Consider the following 21,904-nt stretch of genomic DNA (forward strand, 5'->3'; position numbering starts at 1 on the left):
TATATTCGACAACACGACCCACAGTGTTTTTTCTTATGTTTGAACAGTCCCTCAACAGCCTCTTTAACACTGAAATTTTTTTAAAATCCTGGTCGCTAGTTGTGAAATTCTTGAATACTGGAGGGCAACAATTCACTCTATTACAAAAACGATATGTCCAAATGAACAGAATCAACCTTTTTGGGACCCCGATAAGAAGTGAGCCACCTTTTTTAGTAAAGACAACCCAGGGTTAATCCTCAAGTTATCTTGATAGTAGTAGTAGAGGCCTCTAAGATGAAAGAACAGAGATTGCTTTACTTTGTAATTTGTCAAGGAAGACACCAATTGCCTTGCTTGTCCTGACTGTCCTGCCACTAATATATAGTGAATAAATGTCCTAGTCATCAGAACTTTGATTTAAATCAGATTATATAATATAATGGCTGCCATGGCATCAAAATATGCAGCTCAGTATTGACAATCCTTGTTTTTATCCCACCTGTGGATTAATAATAATGCTAACTGGTGTCACGGTAGACACGTGAACGCGCTTTTCTCACATGACGTTACCCAGCATTCTGCGGGCGAGCTCACAGAGATCGTCAGAAGATCAAGGAAGAAGATGCGGGAAGGTGAGTGAAGGCATTTACTACACAACGAGGTCACATAACCGCCCACATAACATAACATCTGTCGTGTTAGGCTCATCTGCACAGTGTTATCCAGCTAAACAAACGTTAGCGACGTTTTAGGTGGTTGTATCTGTTTGTAAACGGTGGCATTTGGCAGTATTGGAGGAGGACGCGCTTACAGTCCCGAAACTTCGCGTTATGGGCGAAGTTGTCACCGGTAGCAAACTGTTGCTCGTTGTTAGCTTCGACAGTGGGCGCGTTTTCAGCGTTTAAGATATCCGGTTTGCTGTTTAAAACGCGGAATGATACAGACTGTAAATGTGAAACCAATGTCCGGGAAGACAAGTGATAGTGATAGCGGACAGAGCAGCCTGCTACCGCTGTTGCTGACAAGTGTTTGCTACTGTTAGCTGTTTAGTTTGAAAGGGGTTGCCATGTGACAAGCCAGGCTTTTTATTTTGATAAATAAAGAGATTTAGCAGGGAAGCAAGTTTGCTCACGTCGAAAGAGGCGTGGACTCATCGTTAAACAGATGTCACCAAGCTGCCACGAATGATCATTTAGTTTAGTTTTGGTTATGTAACTTCGAAACTGAAACACGGAATCACTGTAATATTATCACAAAACCGGACCATTGCAGGTGGAACAGTGAGTCACGTTTCACATCTGGCCAGCGGCAGAGTGAAATTATAATTTAGGGTGTTGTTTCGGTCTAAGTGTTGATTGCGTTGTCCATTGATATTCGTTTACATTTTAAACTCCAGTTGTTAAAATGTAAACAAAACGGACTCATTTAGTAATGAGCAGTAATAATCCTACCTTTAGACAACATAAACTAGTAGCAAGTATTAAAATATATGTATATGTAAAAGATAAAGTAGTTGCAGTTTCATATGTGAGGAGCCATGGATGGTGAGCCACAAGCACCACCCTTTTGTGAGGTAGTTTTTGTTGTTTTTCCACAGACAAACATAGATAGATGGCCCTGTGCTGAGGATAAGTAGGCTAACATGAAAGCAGCTTCATTCAAGTTTGTGAAGGAAGGGGAAAAGGGATCTGCAGCATATGAAAGGCAGTGGTTGCCAAATAATATCAAGAGCTGCAGCTAAATAGTGTCTAAAAGCACAAAATAAGATTAATCGTCTGATCAGACTTCTGAAAAGCTCAACAGGAGAAAAAAAGAAAATGCAAAGAAGTGCAAGTGATCTCTTTTTGTAGGGTTTTCGAAGAACTTACACAGATCTTCGAAGTATAGCCATAAGGAATAAACTTTCCTGATGATGTTCCCAAGAACTGAGGTTTATTTGTGGTTGGGGTCCTAGTTACCACTGGTGTTTCTAAGAAACAGTGGAGCTGAATGATTCTTTGAAATTTCACTTTGACCTTTACATTGGGAACAGTCTCAGAAAAGGGAAGTGAACAGAGTTTTTGTTATCTGTAGGCCTGCAGCGAATCAGCAAGTATGTTATTGATCCAGACTAACCAACTAGGCTAAAACTAAAATTTACACTCAGATATAAAGCCAAATTTGGGAACTGTTTTATGTCCAAAGCCTTTTAAACAAAGACAATTTAAACCTTTAATCCCATTCTTCAATAACGAGTCATGTTGCTTAACTGTGCAGCACCTTGCATGGTGCTTTATAAACATTGCACATTGTAGTCCAGACAGTGAAGAAGAAAAACACTAAATTAATGTTAAATATGATATAAAAACATGTTACTGCAAACATGTTAATGGGTTGTTAAAAACATGACAAATTACCACCTGAAAAATGAATAAACCCTGACTAAAAAGGGTGATTTTGTGCCGTGTTTTTTGCACGCTGTTTGAAAATTCATGGCAACCGCTTCAATGAAAGTTCAAATCTAAAATAACAAAAAGATAAGTCATCCATCCTTTTTCTTCTGCTTATCTGAAGTTGGGTCATGGGGACAGCAACCTAAGCAGGGAAGCCGAGAATTCTCTCTCCCCACCCACCTCCTCCAGCTTATCAAGGGAAACGTCGAGGTGTTCCCAGGCCAGCCGCTGCATACATCGGTCGGACCAGCTTACCCAGAAGGCCTCAGCTGACTCCTTTCGATGTATGACTAGACTCCTCTGCATACATGATACGTTTATCTGCGATCTAATTTTTTCACCTTTAAAAGAACTAGCAATAATAGCGTTAACAACAAATCAGGCCGAGGTTAACAGATTTAATGTCGTTTCTCATCATATGCATCTGGTAGTAGATGGTTGCATGACATTAGGACACAACTATTTACTGGCATCGTGTATCAATTAATGTATAAAACAATTAGATTAAATGACTATTACATCTGGTACCGACTAGTGACAGTAGCAACGGTTAGTCAACTATTTGGCTAGTCACACACAGTAGTTAACTAACTACTTAAACATCTAAAAATAAAGGCAAACCAGTAAAGTTTTGCATGGGCCACTGACCTGGCACTGTAAGGCTGGGCACTGAATTATTATTAACATCAATTATTAACATTATCAGCATCTACACCATCAGAACTTTTTCTGCACCATGAAATTTTACATCAAACCGCAGGTTAAGCCTCAGTTCTGAGAATGCTGATGTACTCGCTTTTCTTCATTGCACATGCTCATTTATAGGCTTACAAACTCACTTATTCACTACCACACGTAAACACACAGACAACACACACCAAATCTACTTCATCCTGAAGATATAATAATGTCAGAACTCTTATTTTTCCATCTGTTAATGTAAGTATGTATACCTATTTTTATCTAATATCACCATACTTCAAATTATTAAATTTTGCATTTAAGAAAATATTTTTTAAGAAATATGTTTTTGATATGGCACGCAAATACAGCAGTAAGGTTTTTTTTTTGACAAATGTGGATTGCAGTGAAACTAATAAAAATATTGCAATGTCAAAAATCAGCAGTTCATTTTACTCTGTTGAATATTTATTATTGCTCAATTAGCGATAGAATAGCTGATTACTATAATCTATAGCTGCAGCCCTTTCCTCTGTGCGAGCTTGTTTCTAACTGCTGTTTAGTGGGCTTTGCAGGCAGATGTGCATCACACTGCAGCCCTTATAGCATTAAAATATTGTGAGAAGCCTAAAGGTCATCTCTCTAAGGCATGGAGTGCTGCCCAGAAATGGAAAAACACAATCGACCATGTGTCAAAACTGCGACAAAGCTTTCAGTGTTTATGAGCATCTCCACATTTGGCACGGTGTCCCGATTTCACTCTTCGCTGCAGGCTCTGCGCTCTGACAGCTGCTGCTGACATGAAAGATTTTACTTTTCTTTTTTTAGTAAAGCCACACCACACACACTGGTCCATTGTCTCCATGATCATTTCCACAATGGCTTTTAATGTAGCACGACGATGCATGTTAAACTGTGACTGCTCTTTTTATTAATCATCATATGCAATATGATCTTTAGTGGGTGAATGTCCTCTCCTGTGTTGTGTGTGTGTGTGTGTGTGTGTGTGATATTTAGGAACGCATTAATTCAACTTTTTCCAGTTTTAATTCAATATAGGGTGCCAATTAGACACCAGTGTTGAATTAAAAAACTATTCCTCACTGTGGGAAGAGACTGGGAAGAATTCTTTATGTGTAAAGAAACATCTAGTTTGACTTTCCTTTAATTGATCAGAGTCTGCTGATTCTGGAGTGCAGGATAGCAGTTTCTATTCCTGCTTTATGACACATGACTGTTAAATTGAAATAATCCTAATAAAAAATTAAAAGCATTCCAACAAGTGCTACAGCAAACATAACGGGTGAACAGATGGGCCCATAGATCAGCTCTTTACCACTGACAGCCGATCCAGCTTTTGTTAGTCGGGATTGAATGGGTATCAGATCCAAATCGAATTGGTGCATCCATGGTGGACACTTTGGGTAACCCTGTGTATGTAGTTTGTTTCCTTTTTTAGTTGGAAGTTTGTTTTTTGTTTCATGTTTTGCAAAGTTCTGTGTTGGAGGTTGTTGAACTCCAAGCCTCAAGGTCTGGTGTCCTGCAGGTTTTAGATTTCACCCTGCGTCAACACACCTGAATCAAATGATTAGTTCATTACCAGATCTCTGGAGGACTTCATAACGTGTTGTGAACGTAATTTAGCCATTTAAATCGGCTGTATTGGATCAAGGACACATTTAAAACCTGGAGGACACCGGACCTTGAGCCCTGGAGTTCCCCGACCCACAGCTAAATCATCAAATGTAAGACATCATGCAATGTGTCGTTGTCAGGGAAGGTAAATAGTGTTGTTACAGCAAAGATGTTGCAACATGACATTGTTATATTACTTAAACATTTTTTTCAAGATTAATTGCTGACAATATGATGCAGCACAGACCCAATGGCCAGTACACTACTGGATACCTTCCCAGTTATATTATAATAAAGGGCGTGAATTCATTTCATTTTCATTTGGAGATGCACCATCTTTGCCATTACAGAAGTCTTCCACAGATTTGTTTATTATTTTGTGACTGCCACGTTTTCTCCTTATCTTTATTGCTCTTTATTGCATAACAGTCAGCTGCTCTCATGAGGTCAGTTGAACTTCAACCCTTGAACAGAGTAATCACTGGCAATGAGATCACTGCGATCTTTGGGCTTCCCCTAAGTCTTTTATTTAGATGTATAAAGCGCACATCAGAGGTTTGCTGTATCGACACAGAGAGCTTCAAATGAATGACAAGTTTCACTCGGCGGTCTCTTCTTCTTTCTCTCTCTTTCCTTCACAGCCCCAGAAATGGATTACGAGGTTGTGTTTGCAACCTTGGAGAAAGTGTGCCAAGACAACATCTCTGTTTTTTGCGGGCCTTCTCGTTTGCCACACGGCACTGCTGTTGAGCGTCTGGTCACTTGTGTGAAACAGATTCAGGAACATGGTCGAGCCCTGGAGCCTGTAGTAACCAGCTTCACCGCCGTCTATCACCATTATGACTTTGATGCACAAACACCCGGGAATGGCTACCGCACACTGGTCAAGGTATGACGGTGGCTGGACCGTGTGTGTTATGTGACTAACAGTGTGTTTGGTTTTTCACATCTTTGGTTTAAATCATTAGAAAAAAATCTGTTTATTAGATTGTAGGTTATTGCATTTTAACAACAACAACATTTTAATATTTGTATTTCTGCAAATATTAGAAGTGTGGGGTTCACATGATTCAAGTACAGATTCACTCATTTTTATTGATCTATTTATCCATTTTCTTCTGCTTATCGAGTTCAGGATAATGGGAGGGTTGGACCTTATTGTTTTTGCTCAGTTAACATATTTTTCTATTTAGGTTTTTCATTTGAGTTTTTTTTTTTTTTCAAGTTTATAGAAATTCAGCAACAATATAAAAATATCAATTCAGTTCAGGAGATCTTTTTTATGTGTAAACCTTAAATTTAAAAAAAATCTGTTGATATCTTGAGTTATACAGACACTCCTAAAGCATGAGAAATAGTAGACATTGTGCATAGGAATAAAACAAATTAACAATTAACAAACAAACTAAGTAATGCAAAAGTCTGTAGAAGACTGACAAAATATGATATCAGTCTGATTAATTGTCTGCAGTGAGTTAAAGTACAAACTCTGCAAATTGGAAAACAACCACAAAATTCTTTAAAAATGGTTGACTTCCTGTGTGGTTTAAGGTTTGGTGGTTACACTACTGTGAAATGTAGTTCTCCCTTAAGTTTATATAGTAGGTACCAAGATTGTTTTAATCTTGGTTCAATCTTAAATTTTCATAGGTTTTGGAGCACATCATAAATGTTATAATAATCACTACAGATATAAAAAGCCCATCATCTCAGTGTGTGATTGGGCTGCATGAGAGCCTTTTTTAAAATTAACTATATTTCATGAAAAGCCATAATAAACATGTGCATTTCATGTATGCCTTCCAACCTCTCATCCTGTTGTTTCTTTCAGGTCTTGGAGGCTTGCCTTTTGCACATCATCCACAAAGCCCGTTACATTGCCTCCAGTTACAGCAACCCCTTCTTCAGGGTTGACCACAACACGTCTGAGATGGAGGCGTACTGCAGCGCCCTTTGCCAGCTCCGAGCTCTTCTCCATCTCGCCCAGCAGCTGATCAACGACAACGACTGCGGCCAGCTGTACTCCCTGCAGGACAAGGACCTGAGCCGCAGCTTTGTGCAGGAGTACTCCTCCATGCACAAAGCGTGTTTCTACGGCCGCTGTCTGGGCTTTCAGGTCAGCCAACAGTGGAGACATATTTGTAATCAACTTTGTTTTATTATATATATATATTTTTTTTTTTTTGTTGGTTTGATTTGTCAATTCTGCCACCTGCAGCCCTGCAGTAGGTTTAGACCTTTCCCCTAATAAAAACATGACAAGGATTTTAACTGCGATTTAATTTCTGGCAGCTTAAATTACATTTATTTTTATTATTTAGAAATAAAAGCAAAGGCTTCACAGACTATCATTAAGTACTGTAATATAGGCTCATTACGCTTACTATATGCAGATTAGGCAAGTTTACACTGGGCCCCATGAACTAAGGCCAAACCACCAGATGCTCCTGGGCCTGGTTCCAGGGCGAGCCCCTGGTAACCCTGTCCCAGGCAGGGTGAACCGATCCCTAGGTCTTTCACACAAGTCTCTTATGTTTTGTGGTGGTAATTAATACTTAAAAATAAGTAAGAGCCCTGTCTTTTGAATGTATTTATTAAATGCCCCTCTTATTTTGTTTCACAGTTCTCCCCTTCCATTCGCCCGTTCCTGCAGACTGTTGTCATAAGTATGGTTTCATATGGAGAAACCTATGGTAAACAACAGTCAGGCTTAGGTGAGGTTTTTTTTATTTTATTTAGGATGTTGTCAAAAGTTACATTTCCTTCTTCTGAATGGGCATTTTTACCTTTAACCATCTTTAAAATAAGTATCTGTCCTCCTTTAGGAACAGCAGCCTTGTCTCTCCTCACATCAGGGAAGTATGTTATTGATCCAGAGCTCCGGGGCGCTGAGTTTGAGCGCATTACCCAGAATCTGGACATGCAGTTCTGGAAGTCCTTCTGGAACCTCACAGAGTCCGGCCTATTAACAGTAGGCAGAATCACAGACTCCTTCTTTTGCTTGTCTTTTACCTAAAGTTATCTTCAGCATTTGAACTTTCTTCCATTTCTTACTCTTTTCAGGGCTTCAACAGAATAGCCTCCAAACAAGTGCAAGTAAACTTCACCATGACCGTGCCTCCAGTCACTCTACGCCTTCCTCTGGCCTCCGACCCCAGGCTCTCTGTCACCGTGTCACCTCCAATAGCTCACTGGGGCCCCGGGCCAGTCCACATGCGTCTGATCTCCTATGAACTCCGAGAAGGACAGGTGAAGGTCAACAACTCGTAGAGTAGAAGAAGAAGAAAAAAGACATTTTATGTAGAGAAGGCATTTAAAAGACTATAATATGTAAATACAGTTGTTGACACGACTGACCAATATGGTGAGGATCAGACTTTTTACAGAATAAGCGCAGTAAATAAATTCTGTATTTTTTGTATTATGTGTTTTTGAGATTGGATAAAACTAGTAGAGCTATTTTAGTAACCAGTAAAATTTGCTTATGGATGGGCAATGAAAAATGAGCACAGGGGAAATATTCAAGGTTTTCATTAGAGAGCTGCAAAAATGTGGTTGTACACATGCTGAAAGATGACTTCTGTTAAAAGACTTGATTGCTTTGTTTACTTTATTTTATGATCTCATCCTTTCACTTTACAGGACAGTGAAGAGCTTCTAGTTTTGTCCCGTGCTAAGCCTCCCCCCATCTCCACCCATCTGCCCTGGGTACAGAAACAGCCTCGCTCCCCCTGGCTGCTCATCCACTTCCATGGAGGGGGCTTTGTGGCCCAGACTTCGAAGTCTCACGAGGTACAAAACAGAAGACAGACTTTTTTCTTTTTTATCTGTCATAGCTGTTCTGATTAATTCTACTCAAATTCCAATGATAATAATAGTAACAGGTAGCATTAGATCTTGCATTCCTGTGAAAATAAATTAATCGCATGCCTTTTAACCCACTCGTGTTGCAGAACTATCTTCGCAGCTGGTCGAAGGAGCTGAATGTCCCGGTCCTCTCCGTCGACTACTCTCTGTCACCTGAAGCACCCTTTCCCAGAGCTCTAGAGGAATGTTTTTACGCCTACTGCTGGGCACTGAATAACTGTCACCTGCTGGGTCAGTGTGTGTTATCTTACTGTAAAGCTAAACTCATTGTAATTCATGGACCACATGTTGCCTAATTTGATTTAAAGTGGGGCAAACCAGTAAAACCAGTCCATAATGACCTATTTTTTTCAAATTTCGTCTTTCTTATAAGTTTTTCTGAGAATTTTTGAAACTGTTCATGAACCCCAAAGCCAAGAAAGCCATAAAATCATCCTTTACCCCACTCTCTACTTTTTATACTTTAGGAATTTTCTCTTGTTTAATTTTTTCTCATGAGAGATTAATTTAAAAACAGATGATAAATAGTCTGAGATATCTTAAGTTAAAAAAAGTACACAACAGTACACCACACATAAATGACTGCATTTACTGCAAGTAGTAGATTGAGCACTAGATTGACAAAATCATGGCAGGAAGTATTTTTACAGTTTAAAAATATCACAACAGCACATCTGAATCTGCAGCCATGGCCCCAAAGAATTATTGTGGGAATTATTTTTGTTTTTATTGTCAGGCTCCACTGCAGAGCGAGTTTGTCTGGCAGGCGACAGTGCTGGAGGGAATCTCTGCATCACCGTGTCCATGAAGGCCATATCCACCGGCATCCGAATCCCTGATGGCATTATGGCCGCCTACCCCGCCACTTTGCTCACCACCGATGCTTCACCCTCCCGCCTGCTCACTCTCATTGACCCGCTGTTGCCTCTAGGTGTACTCACCAAGTGCATTAATGCTTATGCAGGTATGTGTGTGTGCAGGGCGTGTGTGCCTGCATGGAGATCAGGTGTGTTGTTTTACAGATCATTTAACACAAGTACATCCAGGTGCCACCTGACAAGAACACGGAATATTAAGAGGATTTATGTATAAACCGTCAAATGCGGGAGGAAAAACTTACGATTTGTCTGCCCTGTCAAACTTCTAATTAAGCATGTACTAAAAACAAAATCCGTGCCTACCTTCGATTTAATCTTCATTGCACCGCCTAGATGTCTTCCTGTTGTCAGCCACGCATAACTGCCAAAGCAAAAACTGGAAGGTTTCAGTCATGTGACCTGTTGTTCACTTGTTGTTAATTACCAAAAACAAAGACATGTATTTATCACCATCATTCTAATAATATAAGTGTTTCATGCTTTGTCTGAGTGGACCTGTACTATATGTGGTTCTGCTTTTGCTGTCATACCACAACCATTTTTAAACCGGGAAATAATGACATAATTTCAACAATGGCCGCCCCTCCCTGAGCCTCATTCTGCCAGAGGTTTCTTCCTGTTAAAAGGGAGTTTTTCCTTTCCAGTGTCGCCAAAGCGCTTGCTCATAGGGGACATCTGATTGTTGGGTTTTCGCTGTTTTCTCTGTATTATTGTTGGGGTTTAGCCTACAAAAACAATGTAAAGCGCCTTGAGGTAACTGTTGCTGTAATATGGCACTATATAAAGAGAACTGAGTTGAGCTGAGTCTGCTGGCAGACTGGGCAGACTGGGTATAATTTGGTATATTTAATGAAGCCATGCAAACATTTTCCTTAATATCTGTAAATATATTTACAAGTTACATCCTCATGTAAGTTGTAGCCGTCATAGATTCAGGATATACCTACTTAATAAACAACCTTAAGCTCTGTTAAAAACTGGAACCAAACAATTTTACACTTAATCCAAGTGTCACAATCTAAAGCCAAAAGCACATTTTTTTTCTATAAGCATCAATATCATGGGATATACTAGCAGCCCTGCACCAATTTAATGTCTGTGATGCAGAGTAACAAAAACCAGCACTGGTACTCTGGAAGTTTGATCTGCTTTCTGATCATTTCCAGATAATTAACTTTTAAAAAGATCATTTTGGCTAAAATTTGAAGGCTTGTATAGGCAAATTAGTCAGCCGGCGTAGAGACGAATCACAGAATCTATTATTAAAAATGTACAGAGCAGATTACATCCTGGCTGTCTCAATGCATTTTAGAGCTGAATGTCAATGTGACGGTTGATACACACAAAGGAGCCGCAGCAGACGTGATGAAGCCTGCTCGTCAGTTATGAGCAGCAGAGATCTGGGTGTGTTTATTAGCGCTCTGGAATGTAACTGCTGTAAAACAGTCTGAAAATAACGCATTATTTTTATGATTCACCGCTTTGTTTTTACTGTCACTGCTCCCTCTCTTTATTTATTTTTTGGCTCACTCCACCACTGCCTCTCATTCTCTGACTTCATTACTGGCGTAATAAGCCAAAAGATAAAGCCAGCACAGCCTCACCAATCCATTAATGCTCATATTTCACATATCTTACATTTGTTTTGCTGTTCTTCATCTGGTTTCTTTTAGGTTCCTGAGTTGTTGTTTTTTTAACGATGGCACTTGTTGCGTTTGTCTTCTTGCACCCAGCTGCACCCAAGAAGTGTTTCAGGGTCAAAAAGAGACTGAGTGTTGTAATCCCCCAAGACTCTTTTGGTATACAGACAATAGTACATCTAGATTTAAATCAAGGTGAAAATGAGAAGACTTACTGGAATAAAGTCTCAAAGTTGTAGTTGGGTAGTAGTTGTGATACAACTGTTCACGATCATCAGTTATATTTGAGACTGAAGCAGAAGGTCTCTGTCAAAGATAATCCAAGAGTTATTCAATAGATGTTCGGTGGATTTAATACCAAGTGCTTCTGAAGCTGTTTTTTCAGTTGTTTTTCTCAAGTACAACTTACTAACCGCTGAAAAGACTTTGAAATACAACCCTCTTATAACCATACAGTGCTCTGTATAGTTACACAGTCAAACCCTCTATCTACCTCTCATCCATGGCCACTTTAAAATCACTAATAGCATGTTTTTGGACTGTGGGATTGAGCTGGATACAGAAAGCCTCTGTTCATATGTGACAAATTCTTCTCATGTATAAGCAATAGAACACCCTCTTTTTAAAGTACCTTAAAAAGTACTTGTAAAACTCTTAGGTATTGGGCATATCTGCTGATTTGTAGTTCAGTGGATATTCTCTAATAATTCACAAGTGTGTGCCAGACTCGTGTGTGGGTTTTTTGTTTTTGTTGTTTGTTTTTCTTTACGGTTGCTGTTTCCTCTGCTGACTAAACGTTGGTATCCTCTCAGGTATAGACTACCAGACGGTGCAGCCTGCAATGGGGAGCAGCACTCTGAGCACTCTGAGTAGAGACACGGCCATGCTGCTCAGTGATCTCACTCAGGGTGCCTCTAACTGGATCCAGTCCTTTCTGGACCCAAGGCGGACTTCAGGTCGCTCGCTCTCCCGCTCGTCTTCACAGAGACAGACTGAAACCCACATGTCCAACCAAGCTTCCGTACCCAACTCTGGAGCTCAGCTTTGTTACCCACAAGGCTTTGAGCCTCTGCGCTCTGAGTCTCTTGCTATGGTTAACCCAACATCCTGTCCAGTTATAAAGAATCCATTTGTGTCACCCCTGCTGGCTCCCAACAGCATGCTGAAAGGCCTGCCACCTGTGCACATAGTGGTAAGAAAGGAGATGGAAAGAGTTCATGTTTAGATTAGGATTTGGGCAACTTTTGGAATTTCTAGCCATAAAACTCGATTTGTTGTCACACAATAGACACCTCTGTCTTTTTCTTTAGTTGATCAGTTTTGCCCATGGGCTTCACACTCATAGACATCCAGTATACATGGGTGTATACATATATTCGCCCATGTATACTAAAGGCTGCCCAAAGTATATTTGAAACTAATGTTTTTCTTTACTTAATTATCACTCTAACCAGTGGATAACAACAATCCCCACACTTTTATTTTGAAGTTCAGTCACTGCTTACTAGCGGTGGCCTTCTTGACTGGTTCTCCATGCATGGGGTTAGATCGATGAGCGGGTCTGTTGCCTCTTTTCCACTAGTGCCTTCTCTGCTCGCCTTGACTCAACTTGAGAAAAGTCCTGTGATGTCATCTGTGTCTGACACAAACAACAAGTGACAATGGAGGACATCGAGACGATATGGTATACAGTGGCTTGCAGAAGTATTCGGCTTCAGATAGCTCCAAAAGTAGTCCCAAATTTTATCTTTGTCTTTTGTATCATTTTTAAGTTTATTCAGCATGGACTCATAGGAAGCAGTCTCTGCCATTGCTCTGAGTCTTTCAGCTCAGGAAGTGCTGTAGTCTTCCAGTGCCTGAGGATAACCCTCAATGCAGTTACCAGTCCAACCATAACAACCGTAAAAACATTATTATGAATTCTTGGAATATGAGAACGGTCTCCTAACAAACACAATTCAGGAGTTAAGGGCACTTCTGATCCTGAACAACCTTTTAAAAGTGTGACGACTTCCTTCCAAAAAGGAGCTTTAAGGGACCATTTCCAAAAACAATGTAGGAAAGTCCACACCTCACTTTTACATTTCCAACAGAGATAGTCAGGCATAAGCTTCATGCTGTGTAATCTTGTTGGAGTATGATAATATCTATGCACAATTTTATATTGTATGCATTTGCTCCTCGCCTCCTTAACATAAATCCCATTTTCTACCAAAATTCCCATCCATTTTATGTTTGGAATTGGTGCATTTAAATCTTTCTGCCACAAAGTTTTAATATTCGAACACCCACTTCTATTATCATTTACCAACTTATAAAAGCATTATGCTGTGTGGCGCTCCCGAGGAATATTTATAAAATTTAGAACAAGATTTCCATGTCCCCTTCTGAACTTGGACATCACACAATATCTAATTTGCAAATATCTCCAAAGACGTTCCTTCCCTTCCAATTTGTATGTTTGGACAAGATCTATATAGGACATAAATTCCCCATCTTTAAATGAGTCACTAATAACCTTTATGCCATGAGACTGCCACAATTTCCAAAACACCATTTTCTCCCCCCTATACGAACAGCTGGATTGTTCCAAAGCGATGAGTAAAACTGCACATGAGGTGATATTTTAAGAATTCTATATTCAGCCATACCTGGCTAGAGTGAAGCAAAATTGCGTTTGTTGAAGTGCGGCTTTGAGACAGCATACATTTTGGGTCATAATGGGTATAAATCTCAGACTCTATACTCAGCCATTCCTGTCCAGCTTGATTTTTTTCCCCAGTAATTAACCAATTTTGCCACCTCGAATGAGATTGAATATAGTCTTGGATCGGGTAAACTTAAGCCGCCCTTCTCTCTAGGGCCATATAATTTACTTAGCTTGATTCTTGCCCTTTTCCCATCCCACATAACTCTGGAGCTCAGCTTTGTTACCCACAAGGCTTTGAGCCTCTGCGCTCTGAGTCTCTTGCTATGGTTAACCCAACATCCTGTCCAGTTATAAAGAATCCATTTGTGTCACCCCTGCTGGCTCCCAACAGCATGCTGAAAGGCCTGCCACCTGTGCACATAGTGGTAAGAAAGGAGATGGAAAGAGTTCATGTTTAGATTAGGATTTGGGCAACTTTTGGAATTTCTAGCCATAAAACTCGATTTGTTGTCACACAATAGACACCTCTGTCTTTTTCTTTAGTTGATCAGTTTTGCCCATGGGCTTCACACTCATAGACATCCAGTATACATGGGTGTATACATATATTCGCCCATGTATACTAAAGGCTGCCCAAAGTATATTTGAAACTAATGTTTTTCTTTACTTAATTATCACTCTAACCAGTGGATAACAACAATCCCCACACTTTTATTTTGAAGTTCAGTCACTGCTTACTAGCGGTGGCCTTCTTGACTGGTTCTCCATGCATGGGGTTAGATCGATGAGCGGGTCTGTTGCCTCTTTTCCACTAGTGCCTTCTCTGCTCGCCTTGACTCAACTTGAGAAAAGTCCTGTGATGTCATCTGTGTCTGACACAAACAACAAGTGACAATGGAGGACATCGAGACGATATGGTATACAGTGGCTTGCAGAAGTATTCGGCCCCCTTGAACTTTGTCACATTACAGCAATTTTATTGGAATTCCACGTGAAAGACCAACAAAGTGGTGCACACGTGAGAAGTGGAACGAAAATCATACATGATTCCAAACATTTTTTACAAATAAATAACTGCAAAGTGGGGCGTGCGTAATTAATCAGCCCCCCTGAGTCAATACTTTGTAGAACCACCTTTTGCTGCAATTACAGCTGGCAGTCTTTTAGGGTTTGTCTCTACCAGCTTTGCACATTTAGAGACTGAAATCCTTGCCCATTCTTCTTTGCAAAACAGCTCCAGCTCAGTCAGATTAGATGGACCACATGGCTTGTGGCAAACTGAAAACAGGACTTCTTATGGTTTTCTGTTAACAATGGCTTTCTTCTTGCCACTCTTCCATAAAGGCCAACTTTGTGCAGTGCACGACTAATAGTTGTCCTATGGACAGATTCCCCCACCTGAGCTGTAGATCTCTGCAGCTCGTCCAGAGTCACCATGGGCCTCTTGGCTGCATTTCTGATCAGCGCTCTCCTTGTTCGGCCTGTGAGTTTAGGTGGACGGCCTTGTCTTGGTAGGTTTACAGTTGTGCCATACTCCTTCCATTTCTGAATGATTGCTTGAACAGTGCTCCGTGGGATGTTCAAGGCTTGGGAAATCTTTTTGTAGCCTAAGCCTGCTTTAAATTTCTCAATAACTTTATCCCTGACCTGTCTGGTGTGTTCTTTGGACTTCATGGTGTTGTCGCTCCCAATATTCTCTTAGACAACCTCTGAGGCCGTCACAGAGCAGCTGTATTTGTACTGACATTAGATCACACACAGGTGCACATTTAGTCATTAGCACTCATCAGGCAACGTCTATGGGCAACTGACTGCACTCATACCAAAGGGGGCTGAATAATTACGCACACCCCACTTTGCAGTTATTTATTTGTAAAAACAAAAATGTTTGGAATCATGTATGATTTTCCACTTCTCACGTGTGCACCACTTTGTGTTGGTCTTTCACGTGGAATTCCAATAAAATTGATTCATGTTTGTGGCTGTAATGTGACAAAATGTGGGAAAGTTCAAGGGGGCCGAATACTTTTGCAAGCCACTGTACCTACTGCTCTGTGTATTGCTTTTTGTCTGATGTATGAGCCACATTGTTCGTTTTTATTCTGGTCTTCGAAATGCTGGTTTTGTTTTTTTTGTGAAGGAGTTGCTCTCATGACTCATTGAGTGATGCCATTGATTGGACAATCAGTGGCATGCAGTCCATTGACGTCACCTTTTCAGATCAACTTCGCTCATTTGAAATCCCGGTTGAGCAGGTACTTAAGAAGTACCTGTTACCAAGTACTATCACTTATTGGAAAACCCTAAAAACTGAGTTGAGCCGAACTGAGTAGGTACCACTGGAAAAGGGCTATTGTGTTAGTCTTTTGACAGACTGTCTATTGTGTACCCTGTCTCTGTCCTATGACAGTTGGGATGAGCCCCAGATCTCTCGCCTGAACAGAAAAAAATAGGTGGAATAGAAAAACATTGATTATGACTCCAGCAGAAAGACATAACAAGAGAGTGTTTCTAAAGCAACTTTATTGCTGTGGCTGGCTCAAAAGGCTGCAGAACAGGGAGGCACATGGAACACATTTAGATACATTTAGAAAGGGTAAAAGAAAAGTTTTGTGAGAGGAACGAGGAGAAAATTTGACCACAGGCAGAGGTCCAATCACATGTGCTTCGAGATTGTCATTTGAGACAATATGTAGCACTCACAGATCATTGGTAGCTGAGTCACACAGTGGCTCAACGGGACAGATGCTCTAGAAAATGTACTAGATACAAAAGGCACTTTTAACATTTAGCTTACTTGATTTCTCCTCATAAAGTCCAGTGTGAGTTGAACTGCAGTCTATTACTCACAGCAGAATTTGAATTGACTCTTCCTCCCACGCAGGCCTCTGCTCTCGATGCCCTGCTGGACGACTCTGTGATGTTTGCCAAGAAGCTTCGAGACATGGGCCAACCTGTGAGTCTGACAGTGGCGAAGGACCTCCCACATGGCTTCCTCAGCCTGTACCAGCTCTCCAAGGAGACGGATGTGGCTGCAGAAGTCTGCGTAGCACGAATAAGGGAGGTTTTTGAGCAAGAAAACCCACCACACGATCTTGTGGAAGAGACTTAATTAAACATGTGTTAAGAGTGCCAACTTATCGGGATGACTGATCCAATATTCTTGGGACTTCTAAATAAAGAAAAAAAGAGAGAGAAAGATCTGACAGAAAAGTGAAAAAGAAACAAATGAGGAGGAATTACAAGCACAAAGTGGAGGAAGCTTTGTCGTTCTGCACTTTAACCCCGCACAGCGTTTTCTGTAGGTAGTCGCGTTCAAGAGAACCACTGAAAACTTCTTACAACCAGCTTTAATAGGATCCTAATAATAATAATAACGACAAAAAACATAGTTATGAAGTATTTTTCTACCAGGATTTACATGTTTACAATCTGTTGAACATTCAGAGTATCACAGACTGACAGAAATTTAACTCAGAAAATCACAATAACCAGCTCTTGTAGTAATTTATCACCTGATGGAAGATTTCTGAAGTCAGTAAGCTGCTGTGCCTAAAATTCAAAGCTGTCTAAACATATACGATCTATGTTAGAAACACTTTATTTCACAATGCCTACGTCAAACTGACCGGTGTTAATGGTTTACTTGTATAGGAATCACCTTCCAGATGCACTGTAGTATTATTATTATTATTATTATTATTATTATTATTATTATCATCATTATTATTGTTATTTGGATAAGGTGTGTCATCTGTTTTGGGTTGTTGGGTTTTTTGTTGTTTCTTTTTTTTACAGTTTGTTACATGTTTACTTACCATTAAAAAGGCCTTCACCTTGTATTTACCAGCAGTATCTGGTACCAGCGTGAAAGTAACTTTATAAGGTGTAAATTAACTGTTTTATCATGTTGTTATTCTTTCACAACTGTTGAATAAAACTACACTCTGAAGTTTTTGCATTTGCATTTTTTTTAATGAGGTGCATGGTGATAACTCAGATTAGTGAATCTGAGCATTACCTGTCCTTCTTCAACGTTAGGTGTCACAGATGTTGACAGGAAGTAAACTTGCTTTTGATTAGTTTAAATTCAATGTTTATGTTGGTGGCAGTAAATGGTGAAATAAACGCTTTAGTTTTTAACACACTGATGGCTTTTCTCGTTTTCAAATTTTCAAGTGTGTGCAACTTTAGGATCACAGCCTTCATACGGATTGCTCTGTTGCCAGTCATTTCCTTCATTCTTGCAGTTTTTTCTCCCCTTTATCTGTCTGCGTCCTCTAATCGGACTCTGTCAGCTAAATAGCTGCGCTCAGCTTTAATGTTAAGATAAAAATGTTTGTCTGCTACAAGTGCAGACCTCAGTCCATTTCCTGGCTTATGTCACTCAACAGCAGCTGGCAATACTCTGAAGGAAACCTCGATCAATGATGGCAGAGTCATCAGTGCTATAAATAAGTCAAAACTGATTTAAACACAACCATCTAGCTCTATTAGAAAAGGAATTTGTGTGTCCACTCTTTCTACGTTTGCCTCGTTGTCCTTGAGTGAGGGCGTTGATGTGTCACATCAATTACAAAAATGTCCACGAGAAGTTTATAATTCCTGTTCCCATTGAAAGCCTCACATGGTGATACAGTTCCACCATCAGCAGCAACGTCACTGGGATCAAACCTGTTGAGCCAGCTCTTAGAGTTTAATAAGCATCTAGGATACCATTGTCACCAAGAGCACCAGTAAGTCTGAGGAACAGGAGTCAGCAGTCACTGTGTGATTCAAACACATCTTGGATATGCCGGTGTCTTTATCTATCTGGGTCAACGTTTCCAGTCTTTAAAAAGAAAAACAATATTATACCTGAGTTATTGTCCATCAAGAAAACAATAAGACCTTTCAGTATTAACATTTAATATGTGGTCTTTGTACTGTTTTCTGTGTTCTCTAGTGTTACTGTTTTACATAAGCTTGCATGGCAGGTTTTACTGACAACAAAAGTGAAACACATTCTGAACCCAGAGGTCACAGTGTGCATCACCTTAGCTTATCAGAATAACCTGTGAATCTGAGGGAATGTAACATGGCTCTCACATCCTCATATTTTTTTTACATTTAAGTTTTTATTGATTTTGCAAGTTTTTTGAAAACATATACGGTACTTAAACCTGTATAAGAGCGGGGGGGAGAAACCAAGAAAACTGCTGGTGTGCATCCCTCCTTAAAAGGAGGAAAGAGAAGCTAACTTACAGTAGGTTCTGAAAGAAGAAACACAGAAACGGGCAACTAAAAATGACAGTAAAGTAACATATTGGCTGGTAGTCACAGTTAATAATCCTTCAGATTATGGTATTATGGTCGTGATTTCCTGTGTGCTTCAGATAGCTCCAAAAGTAGTCCCAAATTTTATCTTTGTCTTTTGTATCATTTTTAAGTTTATTCAGCATGGACTCATAGGAAGCAGTCTCTGCCATTGCTCTGAGTCTTTCAGCTCAGGAAGTGCTGTAGTCTTCCAGTGCCTGAGGATAACCCTCAATGCAGTTACCAGTCCAACCATAACAACCGTAAAAACATTATTATGAATTCTTGGAATATGAGAACGGTCTCCTAACAAACACAATTCAGGAGTTAAGGGCACTTCTGATCCTGAACAACCTTTTAAAAGTGTGACGACTTCCTTCCAAAAAGGAGCTTTAAGGGAACATTTCCAAAAACAATGTAGGAAAGTCCACACCTCACTTTTACATTTCCAACAGAGATAGTCAGGCATAAGCTTCATGCTGTGTAATCTTGTTGGAGTATGATAATATCGATGCACAATTTTATATTGTATGCATTTGCTCCTCGCCTCCTTAACATAAATCCCATTTTCTACCAAAATTCCCATCCATTTTATGTTTGGAATTGGTGCATTTAAATCTTTCTGCCACAAAGTTTTAATATTCGAACACCCACTTCTATTATCATTTACCAACTTATAAAAGCATTATGCTGTGTGGCGCTCCCGAGGAATATTTATAAAATTTAGAACAAGATTTCCATGTCCCCTTCTGAACTTGGACATCACACAATATCTAATTTGCAAATATCTCCAAAGACGTTCCTTCCCTTCCAATTTGTATGTTTGGACAAGATCTATATAGGACATAAATTCCCCATCTTTAAATGAGTCACTAATAACCTTTATGCCATGAGACTGCCACAATTTCCAAAACACCATTTTCTCCCCCCTATACGAACAGCTGGATTGTTCCAAAGCGATGAGTAAAACTGCACATGAGGTGATATTTTAAGAATTCTATATTCAGCCATACCTGGCTAGAGTGAAGCAAAATTGCGTTTGTTGAAGTGCGGCTTTGAGACAGCATACATTTTGGGTCATAATGGGTATAAATCTCAGACTCTATACTCAGCCATTCCTGTCCAGCTTGATTTTTTTCCCCAGTAATTAACCAATTTTGCCACCTCGAATGAGATTGAATATAGTCTTGGATCGGGTAAACTTAAGCCGCCCTTCTCTCTAGGGCCATATAATTTACTTAGCTTGATTCTTGCCCTTTTCCCATCCCACAGAAACTGCTTAATTAAGTTTTCATTCTGTTTGAAGAAAACAGGCAGTATCACATTTGGTAACATGATACGTAGTTGAATTGGGGAGCTATAATCATTTTTACAATATTTATTTTGCCCCACAATGAGATTTTTAATTTGCTCCACTTTTTTGCTCCCAGACGCCTTAACACTCACTCACATCCTGGGCCATCTGACCTCGGGAAATCACATGATAGGGTGGGGCCAGGTTTCACAATGAGCTCACCCGAAACCCTGGCTGATTGGGAACCACACCCGCTTTCACACCTTGGCTCATGTGATTAGGTAGAGGATCATCAGGGGGTCCTTTGTCCCTCTTTGGGGGGAAACTCCCACTGGGTTTAAATCTGGGACTCCCCACCATTGACCCTTAGAACTGAAGAAGCTTCTTGGATGAGAGGTGAAACATCTTCAAACACCTCGAAGAAGTCCAGACGCTTTTCTTTCCAAGCTCCTTAGACGTTTTTATTTTTAGTAGGACTGGGTCAAAATTGAGTTGGGGTAGGTCCTCCATATCTTGGCTTAGCCTAATCCCGAGATACTTCATCCCTCTAGGTACCCATCCTCAAATTAACCCTCTATTATAGACACTCTCTGGGATGTAGGTTAGATTTTTTTTAGCAAGAATGTAGCTGTTGCTCCCTCAGTGTTAGCTGCCAGAAATGTTGCCTGAGCTAGGAAGCTTTTATTTACCATTCATCTCTGTACCAAACATTATGAGAAACAGGTTTACAATGTTAAGGAGTCAGAGCAGTAAGAGTGCATATTTGAACTCATTTGAACCCATTACGATCGGTAGGTGATTGTAACCTTGAGCAAAGAATGTGTGGGCAAAGATCTAAAACAACTGTGAGCTGTGTTTCAGGTAATTAGGCACTTTTTGTGACTTTGTATAAAAGTCACAAAAAGGTGCGTTTATGACTGAGAAGAAAACTCTGTGGCTGATTAGATAAAGTACACAATGAGAATGCTATATTGATCGCTTTACAGAGCTTTTTTTATATTCAACTTTTATTTAATCATTCCATAAAATATAAAAATAAACATATGAATAATATAATTATAGTTAAAAATATAAATCCTATGTAGCAGTAACTAGGTGCGCCAGCAGGTGGCAGCAACGTCTTGGAGTCTCACGTGTGATAAACAGCAGAGAGACGACGAGGAAGAGGAGACGAAGAAGAGGCGACCATGTTGATTTAAAGGAAGAAGAAACACAATAGAGGAGATTTATATCCAGAAAAAAAATCAGTGATTGAAGCTTATTGTAAAGGAAATAGTTGATCGACCGCGCAGTGAGTGTTCGTTGCAGAAAAATAAAACAATAAAGGTAGGTTTGCGGAGCTTTGAGGCGTTTACTTTCTGTAAAAAACATCTGAGTTGCTATGAGCAGATTAGCATGTAGCTAACGTTAGCGAGTGGAGTTATTTGTGCTAAATTAGTCCGGAGGATAGCCGTATTCCATGAAGCTTTAGTGGAAACATTGCAAAAGAATTAACCCAGTCAAAGTACATTTTTATCGCATTGTTATCGTTATGATAAATTAAAAGATCA

The 21,904-nt window shown here is 39.9% G+C and overlaps 1 protein-coding gene across 1 annotated transcript; it reads left to right on the plus strand.

Moving 5' to 3' along the window:
* The first annotated feature begins 591 nt into the window (after positions 1 to 591).
* On the plus strand, positions 592 to 17,255 carry lipea (lipase, hormone-sensitive a). Its single transcript, XM_085347016.1, has 11 exons — positions 592 to 614; positions 5,372 to 5,619; positions 6,562 to 6,846; positions 7,354 to 7,444; positions 7,556 to 7,701; positions 7,794 to 7,979; positions 8,373 to 8,522; positions 8,684 to 8,828; positions 9,334 to 9,561; positions 11,928 to 12,307; positions 16,650 to 17,255. Exons 1-11 carry the CDS (start codon positions 605 to 607, stop codon positions 16,875 to 16,877), a joined length of 2,097 nt encoding a protein of 698 aa, XP_085203142.1. The 5' UTR covers positions 592 to 604; the 3' UTR covers positions 16,878 to 17,255.
* The last annotated feature ends 4,649 nt before the right edge of the window (positions 17,256 to 21,904 follow it).

Source organism: Diplotaxodon limnothrissa, linkage group LG22 (assembly GCF_057381915.1).
Source record: "Diplotaxodon limnothrissa isolate DT_005_m linkage group LG22, D_limnothrissa_male_GT1.1, whole genome shotgun sequence".
NCBI classification, from domain to species: Eukaryota; Metazoa; Chordata; class Actinopteri; order Cichliformes; family Cichlidae; genus Diplotaxodon; species Diplotaxodon limnothrissa.

Bases quoted from the DNA above. Each gene is read 5' to 3' on its own strand.
- lipea (XM_085347016.1), top strand. The intron at 7,445-7,555 runs GTGAGGTTTTTT...GTCCTCCTTTAG, and splicing joins TAAACAACAGTCAGGCTTAG to GAACAGCAGCCTTGTCTCTC. The intron at 8,829-9,333 runs GTCAGTGTGTGT...TTTTATTGTCAG, and splicing joins GAATAACTGTCACCTGCTGG to GCTCCACTGCAGAGCGAGTT.